The following is a 17195-nucleotide window of genomic DNA, read 5'->3' as shown; positions in this document are numbered from 1 at the left end:
TACGCCGCAACCGCCCTATTCCTCACCTCACCTCGCAGCCGCGCGCAACTGCCTAAGGGCGGAAACTAGAAAGTTGCCATATCGGAGCGGGGAGGGTCCGACAAAAAAAGCAGAAGATTATCTCCCGGTTTTCACGCGCTGCAAAGCGGCGAGGGAGAGACGCGTCGTGGTGGCGCGCGTGAGAGAAAGAGAGAGATAGAGAGAGAGAGTGAGTGAGTGAGTGAGTCTACGGTCGCGCGCTTCTACGCTCGCGATTATCTTATAAAAATTCACAGGTCGCAAGGCACCAGTGCGTGTTACTATGGAAACTAGAGCTCGCGCGAACTCTCGCTCGTGCCGACATCGTTCTCCGAGCAATAGAAAAGGAGCAACGGGAGCCTCCGCACTTACTAAATCCCCTATGAAAAAAAAAGAGAGAGAGAGAGAGAGCTGATATCTTACGCCGCTCGGATATCTGCGAGAAATGCCTTCAGCTTTCCGTGGCTTACGTCAAATGGAATCGCTAGATTCTCTCGCGCTCTTCATATCGATATGCACTTGGCGTGCCTCGTAACGCGTTCGCGAGAGCTGCGCATCGTCGTTGAATTTGTAGTTGTATTTGTCGCGATGTTCCCCGGATCGGAGCGAAACCCACCTCGGAGATAATTATACGCGCGATCCCGACACGACGATATGCGTTAATCCGCTTCTCGCGCGTTCTCGTCAATTTTCGCGTATTAATCCATCGGTTTACAAATCGCGCCGCTGTAAAGATTTCTTCTCCGCTCGATTTTAGCTAGCAGCTCTTTCCTCTCTCTCTTTCTCTCTGTCTTCTCCTTCGTCCTCCCTTCAGGATTGTAATCTGACCTTCCCGACGCAGTCGTATCCGCACGATCGAAAATCGTATTCGAATGATTCTCAAGCGAGACGCGTCAGAGGTGGAGTCGCGCGAGGTATCGATAAGGGTGGGCGGGGGAGTGCAAGTGGAGGATACGGTCGAAGAAGTAAAAGGCGAGTGGCGAGAGGACGAGGAGAAAGGGAAAGGAAATCGGGGGAGGGATGGGAAGGGACGGATAATATACTTCACGAAGTACGCTCGTCAAACACAAGCGCGAGCAAGCGGAGCCCGGATATATTAGAGGATGCATCTCCATAAAAGTTGGAGCCGAGCAGCGAGTCAACATCCCCCTCGCGTAAGGAAGACGGAGGTGGCCGCGGAGAAACGAGGAGTTCAGCCGGGGAGTAGGACGGATCGCGCTCCTTTTTCCGCTACCGAGGCGCGCGCGCGCGAGAGAGCCTCGGCGAGGGCGAGGAGAAGCGTCTTGCGGCAGCAATCACCGATATTGAGGGTTTCATTTCGTCCCTACGACGACGGTAAGGGCCCGGAGAAGAGGCGGACGGGCGGAGAGTAGTAGCAGCTCGAAGGAAGCGGCGTACGGGGCTGGGGGGAGGCAAGGGGGAGAGCATGACTCTCGGATCGCGCGCGTAGGGGCTCCTTCAGACTGGTCCAGAGGAGTTACGTGCTACCGGATGCTGCACGAAGCCACCTCCGTAAGCTTCACTCCTCTCTTCGACGGCGACCCTCGCCGATTACGTTGCGGGTTTCGACCGAGGGGCGAGAGGGTGAGACTAAGGGCCGTCGCCATCTTTCAGCGACCTAGAAAGAATTTCTTCGGCGAAACAAGATTCCGTCAACTTCGATACCGTCGATCCATCGACGGTTATCCGTTCCCCGATATCTGGCCCGATTGCCCTGAATTCCCCACTTAGCTCCTTGATCGTTGAAATTTGTCTATTCGGAAGGAAGATGTGTGTCTCGGGTATACCGGTGACATTTGCGCTGACTGTTTCACTGACACGTCGGCGAAAAGTGTTAATCCACCCGCTGACTCCATTTTGTCTCTTAAATCATATTACTTGCGGATATACACGGGATTATCTGTATAAATAATTAGTAACCCGACGTTAAATAAAACTGCTCGCCACGGGCGGTTTCCCGGCGGCGGTTTGACGCCTCGATCGGAAAAGAGGAATCCCGTTCTATCTTCCACCTAGCTTTGTCGTTTAACTCTGCCGGGCGATTTTTGCAAAGGGATTTTTCTATCGGAGATCTCCTTTAATATTTAGATACATCAGTAGTCTTAACCTAAGAACCGACTGCGCGGAACAATCCGTTCGAGCAAAGTTAATCTCGAAGTAAGGAGTGTTTGGTCCTGCAAAAGGGATTAGCGTGTTGATTCGCATCGCGCGAGACGGATGGATAGTTTCTCCCTTTCTCTCTCTCTCTCTCTCTCTCTTCGTCTCTCAGCACAGCAAATCATCGGGTTCCTCCGGTCGTGCGAGACCAGCTTCGCACTTTGTGCCCAGCTAGTGCTCCCTTAATCCGTATTCATCAGCAGTTATAGGCATCCACGAGCGCAGGGTAAGAGGCTAATCCGGCTCATCCGCGCTCAACTGAGAGCGAGAGAGAGAGAAAGAGAGAGAGGGAGACGACCGCCCTATGGTTCTTCTGGGTCATCTCCGAGAGACGCGCTGTACGTGCAGTGAGCATTCGAAAATACCGAGCTGAGTCGCGCGCGCTTCGGTCGCGCCAAGGGTTTGTTGTCTCGCGAGACCTCGAAGGTCTCTCTCGTCATCCCACCTTCTCGACGGGCTCGATCTCGTCATTCGCGCGGAAAACAGACGAAACTTCCGGGCGCGATGCGTTGCGTATTAAATCGGGCGCGACCCACCATTCTTGCCGATAAGATCGACGCGCGATATCAATCGTCGAGAATCAATCCAACGAGGATGCGCGCGGAAGTCGAGAGCGAACTTGGCCATCGGTAGGAGATAAACCGGCTGCGTCGGTAGACAACGTCGAATGGCAGATGGTTTAGCGCGGGTGTGCGTTTCCCTCTGGATATTTGTATCCGTGTGACTAGGACCACGAGAGTGAGAGACGGTGGGAGAGGGAGTGAGATAGAGCGAGAGGAGGGCGTCGCGACGCGCGGGCGAGGCGAGACGAAGCGAGGCGAGGCGTCGTGCCGATAAATCAAATTGACTGGTGCGACGTCGAGCGCAGCCAGAGTCCAAGCCCTCTCTCTCTCTCTCTCTCTCTCTTCCCTCGCGTTTCTCTCGCTCTATCTCTCTCCCTCTCTCCCTCCTCCTTCGTGCCTCTACATTTGCCCCGACAGAACGGCGACCGTCCATATACAACGTGTCCAATCGCAAATCCCTTTAATTCGTTCCTTGCAGTATAAGTTTAATCCGAATTAAACTGCACGGGACGGCACATAAATTCGACCCTTGGCCGAGCATTAAAAGGAGCGCCTGTGCGCGCTCTCCGACGGGATCAGCCGCGGCGCTACTCTGCATTAAGTGCTTCACATACGACGCGCCGGATATCGCCGAGCCATGAAATCGCATCATACAGCTATCGTTCGCGATGTCGTGATACTCAATCGGGGGCATGGCGGGGGCGATTTGACTCGAGTTATCGTCGAGATAGAAAGCGAGAGCTTGCTTTTACTAAGAAAGAGACATAATTGGTTAATAAACTGTCTCTTATTATTACCGCGAGCGCGACCGTCATCGCGAGAATTATGTATTTTCTCATGGTTTGAATGTAATAAGGGAGATTATTATAAAATGACAAGAATAATATATCAAATGGATTGCGTATAAAATATGTGTAAAATAACAATACATAATAAAGCGGATAAGTATGAGGTGTTAAATTAACAAATCACTAATCTGATGGTGTTCTGAAGCGTGTCTTGCCGACTGGAAGTCACGTGGCTTCGGAACTAATAGCATCCATACGAAATAATGCTGAAGGGTTATGACAGTGTTTGACGTATTGGTAAACAGATAGGGAGATGTCGCACGTGATTTCCGTTTTTTTTTTTTTTTATTCGCACTTGTATCAGTCTTAAACCTCCTTATTCTTGCAAGGTCTATGTGAAATTTGTCGATATAACTAATCAGGATATTTTTGTTTCAGATCTATCAGAGTTGTGGCCACACGATGGATGCAATTTCGGTGAACACGAATGCTGTACCGGAGTAGCCGGTTCGGGTTGAACGGGGTCGGCTCGAAGGTAGATATACTGACATTCTGTGCTCTCGCATCGAACTCTTTGCGATCGTAAATTGGAACATGTTTGTTAAAATAAAAATCATTGAGTGAAAAATCATTGAGTCAACCGGTTGCAGAAAGTTAACATGTTCGTATCTACGCGCATTTTTCTTATCGAGCTTTCGACGTCTTGTATCTAATCGGCAAAATTAAATTTTTTGCCTCAGATCTGTAGCGGAACGTGGCTGGCCCCAAGTTCCCGGTATTTCGGTGAGTAACAGGAATACTAATCACTATGCGATAAATGAAAGGTGGTGGGTTTGTTGGTAATGGGTGTTTACGAAATTTCAATAAAGTCAATGCGATTTACCTACACCGAGAGAAAAGTATTTCAAATTTGTGTCTATAATTGCATAAAAAAGTGATTAAGAAAAAGTGATTATTTAAGAAAACCATTTTTTTGTACAGTAAGCCCTACTATAGTGTTATTGATAATCACTTTATATGCACATTGCTATTATTACTTTTTTGTTGGAACAACTAAATATATGGTTGAAATTGAAAATAACTATAATTTTCGTGAGATTGACTATTTTTTTCTCTCAATGTAGCTTGTAGATTTTTTTCATATTAAGTTTTGCTTGCATGTGTTTATACTGTCCATAATAAATATACTGCTTGAAATAATTGGACGATCGTTTTTCAAAATCCCAAATTTTGATACTTCTCTTATATTTAGTTCTTAATAAATGATACTTCTCTTATATTTAGTTCTTAATATAAACTTATTCGATGGAACTATTTACTTAATGAGATCTGTCCTAATTGTTTTGAACAATATGAAATGTGCCCCTATATGGGATTCGCAATTAATTATTTCTTTTGCAATCGTCGCGGTCATTAGTTCTTCGAAATTTTCATACGAAACCAGTAAAATTCATTTCGATAGAAATTACCGCTATATCCGATATATGATATTTATTGTTTTTTTTTTCCAAAATTAGATTTCACGCGAAACGTGAAGCACGTTTGACGACAGAGTGTAATCATTCACGAAACAAGACATTTCCTTTCTCATTTTTTATTTAATCGAAAGCGCGCGTGGTTCTTCGGTTCGCAGTTTTTCACACACGATTTGAAACTCACGAATATATTCTCGTAGCGCTTTAATTTTACGAGCACTTTTCGTTCGATTATTAAACGCATAAAGTAAGGAGAGAGCTATAGTGATTGGCGGTTTTATGGTGCATTTCAATTTAATTGTCTTCTTGATGCAAAAATTACACTTGTAGTATTTCTTTGTAAAGATTATTTAAGATTCTATGTTACAAAATTGCACAGTTATATTGGAAAGTGTAAAGGATAATGATATATATTCTGCTAAAAATAAAATATTGAATTGAGATAACGAAAATCGCAGTAAGTGGCAATAATAACTTGTCACGGTGAAATAGCACCCATTAGAAATATGTTAAGTAAAGAAATGTCTCAATTTAGAGCTAGATAATAACTGGAATTAAATATTTATGTTACTCTGCTAAACGATTTATTAGATACATATAAATGTACTATTTACGCGCACCGATATATCGGTGGCTTCTGGTTGCAGCTTAATGAATTAATCAACGCTGCAACTTAACCGACTGCTCTACGATGTGCCACTTTCTCTCTTATCATTAACAGCTGTACATTCGTTATTAATGGTTTGTTTTGTGTTTAAATATGTCGGTATGCTAATCCCGTATCTTTGCCAATTGTATGTCAATACCTCTTTCCCTGTAATTGGCGATCGTGAATGTAGTGAGATGCAATCAATGTGAAACGACGCTTAGACACTTGGAGACTGGAGACGGATGGAAACTGGACAACTGGACGTCGCTGGATATCGACACGCAACGGTGAGCGTTGAATTTAAACGCTCATAAAGAGCCACACTACATAGTGCATGCTTAGATGTAAATCGCATTGATTTCTGATGACAAAAGTCATCACCCGCAGCTTAGCCAATTGATAGTACAAGGCCCCTGAAAAAAGATTTCGGGATTTAGGGATACAAAGCGCGGTGGCGCGCGTTTATATCACCTGATATTAACAAGTTTGTCCCGAAACGTAATCTTGTCGTATTTAACACGAGTTTATGAAAAATAGAAAGTATAGCAATCCTCTTCCTTTTTTTGCTGATCGCGTTTCACGACGATTTGTCCGTCGTTTCTTCCACTCGGAAGCTACTAAACACGGTAACAATAGCGGGTGGGTATCGGCAAATTGCGAAACTCGCAGTTTATCGGTGGAACGTCGGCGAAGTGGCGCGTTCCAAGAAATCCGCTGACGTTCCTGAAAGCGATCAAGTTGCGTTACACAGGAAGTACAAGTTTCTGCATTAGTACACGCCGCGCCAGACTCTAGAAACAGGAAGCAGCGTTGCGAAACGTTGTCAGTATTTGGATTTCGATGTAGTAAGCAGTAGCCGAGAACTCCCGCGCTTCTCTCCGATAACACACCTGTTCATTTGTGTTTCGAAATCCCTCGGCCTGTCGCGACCTGTGATTTGTCCAAAAATTATTCGAACAATTCCCCGACTCTGGTCGTGCAAATCGTCGCGCTGAGTGGACGGAACGAGGTGTGTGTCCTGGCGCGAATCAAACGGCGATTGCACTTTAATCCGTGAAGTCTCCGGCACGTTCTGACGGTGACGGGCGAAGAATGGTCATCAAATAATGCTCGCGCGTATCCGGGTGTCGCGAATGCTCGTAATGAGGGAGACACGCGCGTATCGCAATCCGAGAACGGCAGATCGGACCGAGGGGTCAGGACGCGTCCGTGTCGACTACCATCGTCAATGCGCTTGGGGTGACTCCGCCGCCCTTTGTGCACTTTATGGGTTTGACATTACGTTATGATTATTCACGGGTTACTGTGTTTTATTACCGGCCGCCGGTTTCGGACGCACACGAATGTCGGCCGCCTTAACGCGAACACATCGAATACGACCCGTTAGCGCACCGTTGACACCACGCGTGTCTATAAACGACAAAGACGAGCTCGCCAGGTATCGCCGGTTCGCAAAAGCGGTATCTAAGCGGAGTGTGGAAATTCCCTTTTCCGAAGGTACCCTCGAATTTGCGAATCACCCCGACCCGCGTGCTCAAACTCTCTTAATTCGATCTCCCTCATGGAAACAGTCGCCGCTATTAAAAGATTTTCGCAGCGAAATTTTATTTCATTCGCAGTGCTATACTTTTAACTGTGCTCACCAATGACTATCGATTGCTTTTCGATGATAATACATTGATTTGGAGGGAATACAGTTTACTTATATTACTCACGAACACTTTTACATTACGTCCTCGAGACTTGGAATTTCTTCATGAAAGCTCAAAGTCGACAATATTACGCGGAAAGAGTCGCTGTTGAATCAATAACATAATTGGAGTAAATCTTCTTGACTCGGCAACGATATCTTTGAAACTAATATTTTAACCACTGAAACAACACATAACATAGTAGTTTTAACGATACCTGCCACTGATTCAGAGAGATTTACTCCAATCACGCTACTGTTGGGAATTTCATTGATTCAGCAGCATTTTTCCCGCGTACGCGGTACAATCGCGAGAATAACTTTTTACCGCGCAAGTTCCCGACATTGGTAGTTGACTCTGAGGAGTATTACACAAATAAGTCGGATATTCGACCCTCGATTGTCGTTCGAAAGCTGACGCCTCCAACTACGTAGCACCGCCGGGGAATATTGGTATCATATAGCTGTAGGAGGAGTAGCAGTAGGAGGTACAAGCAATAATACGGGAGGCCGATCATATCAAACCCGCGAGTCCGGCATACCTGAACTCATTCGTCGCATATCTATAGTATATCCGGCTATCGAGATATGAGATATCTCCGGGTGTGCGATTATCCACATAAGTCGGTAAACGTCTTCTATTGCCGCCATACCTCACGGACCGTTCGTGACATACCGCATGGTGGCTCTCCCCCGCACGACTCGGCCGGTCCTCTTGTTTCATGATAAATTCCTGCGCTTCTTCCTCGCGCTGCCCCCCTCCTTCCCTTCTCACTCCGTCGAGTGAGATTTTTCGGCTCCGCCCGAATAAACTGTTCGCTGTTGTGAGTGTTCCGTGAAGTGAAATTTACCACCGTCTAATTGGCTTCTTATCTTGAACGAGAGAGAGAGAGAGAGAGAGAGGAGAGAGGGGAAGAACTCGCTCTGCAATTCGATTCACGGCGATACGTCTGTGTCATCGGCTGCGTTACCGCGCGAAAACTAATTGCTGATATCTGTAATCAATCCCCGGTGAATGCTTCATAAGCGTCGAATATGTTATGGGACAGATAAGTACGGTGTTCGGACAGCGTTATTCTCGCACCATCAATAATTCCGTCTATCGAATCGCGAAGTATCGTGTGACAAATCGACCGTCTATAATTATCCCGCCCAAGGCAGCTCGGTGCTCGCTCGCGGACACGTCGTTGAATATTTGACGGGCGCGCGAGGATCGTAAAGAGATCATCATCGATGTAGTCGCGAGTGTGTTACATTTATTATTTGCCGACAAGTACAAAATATCCCGATTCGCGACGCCGTCGACGCGGAGCGCGCGCACTCCCGCTCGCCTCTCTCGTTCTCGTCCTCGTTTGGCAATCAACCAAAAGTTCCCTAACGACGTGGCGCGGCGGAACTTCGCCGCGGGTCCTCGAGGCTACAACTGTGAAAGTCTTCGATCTCTGTTACCGACAGCGCGAGATAAATTTCGCCGTTGTCGTAAGAACATACGTCTCGCAGCGTGGGCTCATCTGGAAACAACGATGTAGATGTAGCCTTTCGTTTCTCCGCTCGGCGACGTCCATCAATATCGCGGTAATCCATAGTTCTTGTCAGACTCGGGGCCACATCCCGGAGAAGAAACGAGAGAGAGAGAGAGAGAGAGAGATGCCTGATGTCGATTAAAAGCTTTTTACACATCTCTCCGTGAGACGCCTGTACATATAAAATATACTGTATCGTTCGCCCTGCTGTATACTTGCTTTCGAATCAAGCATTGTCTGATTTTCATCCTTCGCAAAAACGCGCGCGTGCGCGTCCCCGTATACTTTCAGGATTTTCGGATTTATTCGTGTACAATAAAATAGCTAATTCGCGGAGAGAGAGAGAGAGAGAGAGAGAGAGAGAAGGCGAGGATAAGGCACGCCCGTTATTAATTTTCCACGTCGATTTTCTTCAACGCGTCTCCTTCGATAGACTATCGCCGCGGTTCTCGCCTTCCGAGAATTCAGCAACGTTTCGTTTGCTGATTAATGCTATCCGATACAGGAGCTCGTATATCTCACACGGCATCGTTACGCACTGTAAGCAGGCAGCAACAAAATAACCAAATAAACGTGTAACGCCTTCTGCGAAATCGCGGCAACAAAAACGTCTCGACACCGCGACGCGGCTTCTTTTGTCTCTCTTTATTTTATAAGCGCCTATCTAAGTTTAATTCGCCATGTACCGGTGGGAAATTAATTTATTGACGAACTTGAGGATATAATAGCTATTTCAGAGATATTATCTTTTCACAACGTAATCCTTTTATTCGGCTTTCGGGCCCCAGCGAGGTATCGAGTTTAACCATCCAGAGACGCTCGCGCTTCGTACTTTTTCGCTTTAATCATGCGGTGTTATACATAGTTACGTGTACAATATGAACGTGGGCGCACAATGAGACCGTAGGAACGAGAGGAAGGAAAAGGAAGACGGAGAGAGAAAAAGCGAGAGGGGAGGGGTAAGGGTCGGAGGTCAGTCGTATTAATATCGCATATCGGACAGCCACGGTTAGACCCACCGGGACCGTCCACCGAACCGATATGAAATCATCGCGTCAGGCGGGGGAGTGCTTCGCAAATAGTAGGGCATAATTGGAATCCATCCGGCAAACACAGTACGGCCGCGCGCACTCCAATCAATCGGTCGTGCGACGACGCTTTCTTTCATCGCCGGCGTCACAGCCGGTGTTCCGAAGCGCACCGTAGTCGCCGGAATATACGGTATATAAGCGCTTGCGCCGGAAAGGTGCTCTCGTGGCTCGAGCACTTTCGGAATTGCCACTACGATATCAATCGTAACCAACGGAGTAGATTCGCGAAATTAGTGCCCGGGAGAATAACAAGCGTGAGATCGCGCACTGACAGCGGAAATAATTGATCGCAATAAAATTATTGTTATTCCCGGTGCTATTTTTAATTCTATTTTCCTCATATTTTTTCTTTATTTCGTTTGTTCGGGAAAATCTGGTATGTTTGCGATACACGATAGACGATTTCACAATTAATATTAACAATGACATTTAAAATGGCACCAAACATTCTTGCTTGGCTTGGCCTTTTATAATTAATATCGTAATAGAACTCGGTATTGCAAAAGTGATTTTCTCGGCTATAATTATTTCACTATACAATTATAGAGTTACAAACAGCGGACATTTTTTTTAGCTTGACGAATCCGTATCTGTTTGCGAACACTGAAGGATAGAAGGGGGGGATTCCGTGGAAAAAATTCGCGAAACGCATGTGTTCCGTTTCGCACGCGGGCGCAACGTTCCGCCTCGGGCGCTTTCTGCGGCCGCGGGATCGCGGATATTCGAAGTCACGTCGATTAGTCGCGCGCGCGCTCGCTCGCTCGCTCTCTCATAATTTCCTCCTTTCTCAGCAATTTCCGAAATTAATAGCCGGCTAAGTGGCGGTTAAATTATTGCCTCGTAAATATCCGCGCGCCCTCGCCGCGATCCCGTTTCCGTTTCTATCTGCGACGACGACGAGGGTGCGGCGCGAGGATCCCCAATTGTACTCCCGCCGACATTTCTCTTCTCCGTTCACGCATGTCGATCTCTCGCCCGATTCTCTATCGGATCGATATATCGCTCGCGCGTATGCGAACGAAAGTATAACGATCCGTTTCCGGCGCAACGCGTTACGTCGCGATTTCGCTTGGAATAATGAAATTCAACGATAATCGGGCAGGTTAAATATTCACCGACTCGTCGTCCGCGCATAATACACATTGTGTATACGCGCTTACGCAGCGCAGCCGTGCGCGGCGCGGATCACTGTTAAAAATCTGCTCGGCATTCACGCGGCCGAGCATACGGTAGGCTCTGAAAGGAAAACCATTTATTATCTTTCTGTCAGGAGGGTCCCCCGATTACGCTGCATCGGCAGGAACGGTAACGAGCGCAGCAATTACCGCACTTTTTTCATAGAGCGATAGCGAGAAGCCAGAGAGAGAGAGAGAGCCAGGCATCTTGGCAGAACAATGGCCCACGCTTCGCACTTGCACTTGCTATTGAGATAATTCTCCATCCCTGGCACGTAGCCGAGGTTGCTGCAGTCGGACATTTTCTTACGGCGTGGCGAGATGATAATTTCAACAATTATATACCTCGCCTTCGCGTGCTGTCTCGAAGACGAGAGTAAATGCCTCTCTCCTTTCCCGCTCTTGACGCGAGCAGAATTTACGGTTCGTTGTCTCGTCCGTGCCGTATCGCAGCGCCCGCCATTCTCTTCCGGCAAGCGTCACGACGAAATCTGCTTCTCGATAAAAAGCGAAGAGGAAGCGAAAATCACTCGAGCTATTATCGCGTGTTCGGTGTGTGCGGGAAAGGTGGTACGGGGGCTGTCTTAATTACGTCTCCCGTATAGATTGGCCGACGATATTATCGCGCGCAGTCCCCCGATCGATGTTAGTTCGACGGTTTGCGCGGCGGTAATTGATGCGGGATGTGCGCGATCAGCGGATATCGCGCGGACGAGCGAAGTATCTTGACGAGTCGACTTCGGGCGGGCGATCCTTACCTCGATCATTTTCTTACGGCGTGGCGCAGACGATAATTCCGACAATTAGATCGCGGGCTATACGTTACGTGCTTTTTCCGCGGCTACGAGGGTGGCCGGGAGGAAAGCCGCGGAGAAGGGGTTAGCGGAGATACCGACAGGGGGATGAGGAACATGGCCGCACGGGCTAAGCGTCTCCACCTTTTTATTGTGAGCGCCAGAGGCAGAAGGCAGAATGTCTGTCCATGCGCGTTTGTGTATGTGCGAAACTGAGAAAGAATGAGAGAGGCGGAACGGCGGAGACGCGGGGGCGCGGAATGAGAACGGACGAAAGGGAGACAAGGAGAGAGAGGAAGAAGAACGGGCGAGAGGGAAAGGAAGAGAGAGAGAGAGAGTGAAGCGGAGGGGAGCGGGAGGAGAGAATTCTGCGGAGGAGGCTCTCGCAACCACCACCTTCGACTGGCTGGCTGGCTGGCTTCTGCGGAACAGTCCTGCACACTTATTCCGCTCGTCGTGCGGCGGTAGTTGCGTTTATTTATCGGCGGTTGCTGCTGAGTGGCGCTAGCGCGGCATTTTAATTGCGCTCTTATACCACCACCGTGTGCCCTCGAGGGCCGCTCTCTCTCTCTCTCTCTCTCTCTCCCTCCCTCTCTCTGCGGCCCTCCCGAGGTCCCCGTCCCAGCTCCTCGCGGGCTGTTCCGCGAGTACCGTTGGTACCTCTCCGTTGGCGCTCCGACCGCGTTATCGCGTATTCCAAAGCCTTTCCGCTCGTAAGTGTGACGACTTTGCGCGTCCACCGTTAGGAATCCCGCAATTTGATTGATTTCGTCGAAGAGGTGACGCGAGTACAACGAAATAGGTGGCGATATGAATCTTGCCGATCGACTTGTCCCCCGACCCGAGTGGAAATGCATCTAATCGGCCTGAGTCAAAAGCTGATACACTGTGCTTAAGCTAGTAACTTAATAACTAACTAGTACAGGCCATGTTAAATTTTCCAGCTCGTCACTAGTTCGTTGCTCACTAAATTATTATTCACTAAAATGACCGATTATTCGCTAAACTTTAGAATCAGTTTTGCGATCTAACTGTTATTAACTATTACCTATCAAGTACGGTGGAGCAGGTGGCGCTATTTTAAAATATATAATCTAGCCACTGTATCCGCCACTAACATTTAAAAATGAGATAGCAAATCAAAATTGCTCTGTCAAGTGTGTTATTCCGTGTAAATCTTAAGAAAGCAGTGGTGAGCGTAACATTACTGCCTGATAACTAATTATGATTTTTCATCTCGTAACTATAATTTCTTTTGTTTAATCATCAACTATTTATTTAATCATTATTTAGCCATTAGGAGAAGTGAAAGCGTTAACCACCTCGTGGCTAAACATCCACGAGATTCATTCTTTTCACTAGAGAAGTTTCTCGAGTGAAATCGTGACGCGAGGGAAAATTGTGTCGACGCTATTGTTAATATTTTTATTTTTATGGGAACACAAGAAACGCCGCGGGAAGTTGCGGGAAGGTAGCGTGCGGCGACGAATTGCGTCGAGAGTAGATTCAACTAGTAGACTACCGCAAGACAACATTTTTATATAATTGTTCCCTTGATACGTTCATCTCGCGAATACGTTCCCGTATCTCTTGCAAAGCAACCATCTTTCATCCCGACTAACCGTAGTACGTGTATACGTAGGTGTTCATTCCCTCTCCTCGTCCTCCTTCTCCTACGCTCGCGCGCGCGTCCGTGTACGTTTCGCGTAACTACCGTGCACGCGTGTGCGCGTTCTCGCGTGCCTCCCCGAAGGCCTGTGTCCGGCGTATTTCAGCCGGGTTATCATCGCCAGATCTACAGGGACTACGCGAGAAATTATTTATTAGCGCGGGACACCTCCTTCGTCACCCCCGAGGGAAACGGAGAGTTCTTCCGCGGAGGCGCGTCGTAAAAAAGATTAACGAGCGTCTGACCAACCCCGACGACGGGCGAAAGAGAGAGGGAGACAGTGCGGCGGGGTGATAGAAAGGGACGCGCGAGCGAAATCACGCCGGAAGATGCCCGGCGGCGGCTGCGAGGAACCCGCCGGAAGACGCGCGTTAATCACGATTTGCAAACGCGATCAAAGCCAATCAACATTCCATTCGGGAGAAATCGCGAGCCTCTAGAGCGACGCTCCATAGGCGTCTGGTTGTATGACGAACGGTACACATTGTTCTCCCTCGGAAACGCTAACCGGCCATTGTTGCGCGAGACGTGCCGAGCTTAATTATCGATACGTCGTCTTTAACGATACATATTCTCCTCTTAACACTTTGACAGCTGTACTTATCGTGAATAAAGTTTACACCTGCCGTGAACGGATTTCCGGAGCTCGCTTAGATCTCGTGTGAAAAGAGATAAACATCCCCCTTTTAACATACACATAATTCTATTTTTACATACACTTATATTTTTTTATTTTGTTTTACTTTATTCTTTTGTATATTTATTTAAGCCATCGCCTCTTATCCTTTGTTTTTACATTCCATTTTATTTTTCCTCGGTGATATAATTGAAAGGTATTTTTTAGCCGTCGTTATCGTTAATAAAATATCGTGATGATTAATATTACAATTATGGGTCGCCGTTAGTGACAAATCTTTTTTTATAAGGTCGTAATTTCTGACGGAATGAAGTCACGTACGAGACATCGGCGATCAAAGTATCAAGTTTGCTGTCTCGCACAAATGCGAACGTTAAGGGGTAGCTTTCTCTTTCTCTCTCTTCCTTCCTCCCTTTCGAGTCGACATTTCACCACGTCGAGATCGTATCGTGCGTACAACGGGAAAATCCGCGGGAGGAAGTTGTCTCACCTCGAAACGCGTTACCTACGACCCTCCGAAGGCGTACAACGAAGTTGCCGGTCAGTTATACGCGGCGCGATTGCTGACAGGATTGTTCGGAACGTCGCGGCGTGTTCACGCTCGCAATCCCGGTGGGAGCGCATTATCGTCGTCGCCGCTCCAGGGCGTTCGATCCCGAGGGGAAGAATTTCGCCAAGGAAAATATTTGTCGGGCGTGTCCGGCATCGTGTATAAACAGATCGGAGCCGATGGAAATGCGATTGTGCCGGACAGGTACCGAAAGCCCTCGGTAACGTCCAAAGCCCGGCTGCTGCATAGCGAGTTGCCGCGCGACCCTCGCCCAGCCATACGGCTTCGGTTACCTGTCCTGTCCGGTCTGGCGGAGAGCAGACGTGAAGGGGAGGGGGGACAGGCAGGCAGGCTCTTGAAGAATTTTCCTCTATCCGCCGTCTCGCACGTCGGCGACGAGTCTCCACGAGAGAGGCAATCAAGAGCTCTCTCTCTCTCTCTCGTACGACACCGCGGCTACTCTCGCTGAATAATTCAGTAGGTGTCGTCCGCGAGAGTTTTGCCAGATTTGTAGCGCGACCGCGCGTCGTCGTTCCCGATGTCGAATAGAAAAGGGTGCGAGAGAGCGCGGTCTCTCTCTCTCTCTCTTCCTGCCGGAATCCTCTCCCGGTTCGTGGGGAAACTCGAGTCGTGTCCGCTCGGTTCCGATATCGACGACGTATCGCGAGCAGCAGCCGTCGAACTGATTTCCGACGATGATTCCAGCGGTAACATATTGACGGTCGCACTCATCACGAAATTTTCATCTGCAGCCGGCAGACTTCCGGGATTCGCTCGTAGGTTATTTTTAAAGAGACTAACATCCTCTTTCTCACCAAATTTGTAAGTCTACGTTTCATTATGTGTATCATCTACAATGTTACAATTATAGACTCATCATCGACAAATGTTTCTTCGCAAGGCGATAATCGCTGGCGGAATGAAGCCACGCACACGCGACACGCGGTTACCAAAATGTTAAAATTGGACAACTACGCGAAAAAATGAAAATCTGAGGATTTCATGTGCGTGTGAATTTTACAGAGTGCGTCGGGAGGCAGCGGAATAATTTCAGTTGCTCGTGCAACTGGCGTGTCGACACGTTATTAACACTTTGTATTTCTTTTACATCGAGCACATCGATTCGCTCTCCGATACGCTCCATTTACGTCGCCTCTCTGCCACACATACTTTCTCTCTCTTTCCCTCCTGCGTCTCTGTCGCATTACGTTTCTGATACCGCGAGACGAGAAGAGCGCTTCCACTGTGACAGCGCTACATATTTATGTAAATATCACTTATCGTCGCCCGAAAGTATTAAAACAAGTGTAGCCGTAAAGCCGCGCATCGGCGCGCGGCCCTTATCGCACGGCAGCTCCGATACAGCTCGTTACTCCCGTCACGCCTTATGTACCGCGTAAAATCCGACGCGCGATTCGCGAGTACCGAAAGGAATACTCGGAATACAATCGTATCTCGCGCAGCCAGTCCGCCGCGTAATTTTCGCACACGCACGCACTCACGCACGTGTCACGGCGGGCGCTCCCTCGCGTACGCGCCGATGTGCACCGTACGTACGTACGTATGCACGTCGAACTGGAAATGCACGCGTGCACATCAGCTTTCGACGCGAAACATCGGGGTCCGCGCCACGCCGCTTATGAGCGTAACGCATTTGCATTCTCCGCTACCGTTACGCGCGTTCTCTCTCTCTCTCTCCCGCTCTCGTTCTCTCTTTCTCTCAACGTGACTCGTCGCATCTACATAAATATTCGCGGAGAAGGTGGAGGACGATCGGCCGAGGTGAAGTTGCAGGAGGAGGAGACGCGTCTCGCCGGCAAGCCTCCTTTTCTCTTTCTTCCTCTTTCTTTATCTATCTCGTTCTCGAGGGGATCTAATTTTTATTAATATTCGTGGTACTCTGTACTACGGCTGTGTTAATGGACATCTCGCGTATATAGATTCTCAGAAGGCAGTCTTCGTCTCTGTCTCTCTCTCTCTCTCTCTGTTTCTCCCTCCGCACTTGTCGGAACGATCTCCTTCGACGAGGCATTAAGAGAGCTCCCGGCCGAGTGGCGTCACGGACTCGATACGCAGGTGTCGATATGACTAAGCGCTGATTAGCGGCGGGCCGACCGGGAATAGGACGGCCGGAAATATCACACCGTTTAGATTTCGCCAATCTGCCAGCGCGACTTCTCGGAAAAGCGACTCGACAGTTCCGTCGACCCATTCAACCGCGCACGTCCGTGTAAAATATTAGAATCGTAGGAAAATAAATATCCAAACGCATCTCTCACGATATCCGGACGCGTGGACGACACTCGGCGAAGACGTGGCCGGGGATTGTCGTCGTCACCTTCGAGCGCGCCGTTAACTTGATTTACGGAGCTTACGGTAAAAGAAGAGCCCACTTGATCTCGTCGATTTCGATGGA

At 48.3% G+C, this 17195-nt stretch overlaps 1 protein-coding gene across 1 annotated transcript in view; it reads left to right on the top strand.

The window, feature by feature from the left end:
- The window catches only part of LOC106748384, a 154400-nt gene extending 150098 nt beyond the window's left edge, over window positions 1-4302 (top strand). Inside the window, exons 4-5 of the mRNA XM_014626839.1 lie at window positions 3965-4061; window positions 4267-4302. Coding sequence (XP_014482325.1) covers window positions 3965-4030 — 66 coding nt within the window. The 3' untranslated portion in view covers window positions 4031-4061; window positions 4267-4302. The remainder of the gene's footprint in view (window positions 1-3964; window positions 4062-4266) is intronic.
- Window positions 4303-17195: the final 12893 nt, after the last annotated feature.

This window comes from Dinoponera quadriceps, unplaced genomic scaffold (assembly GCF_001313825.1).
Source record: "Dinoponera quadriceps isolate SergipeBrazil2010 unplaced genomic scaffold, ASM131382v1 scaffold2183, whole genome shotgun sequence".
Lineage (NCBI taxonomy): Eukaryota > Metazoa > Arthropoda > Insecta > Hymenoptera > Formicidae > Dinoponera > Dinoponera quadriceps.
This window is presented reverse-complemented; position numbering and strand designations above follow the sequence as displayed.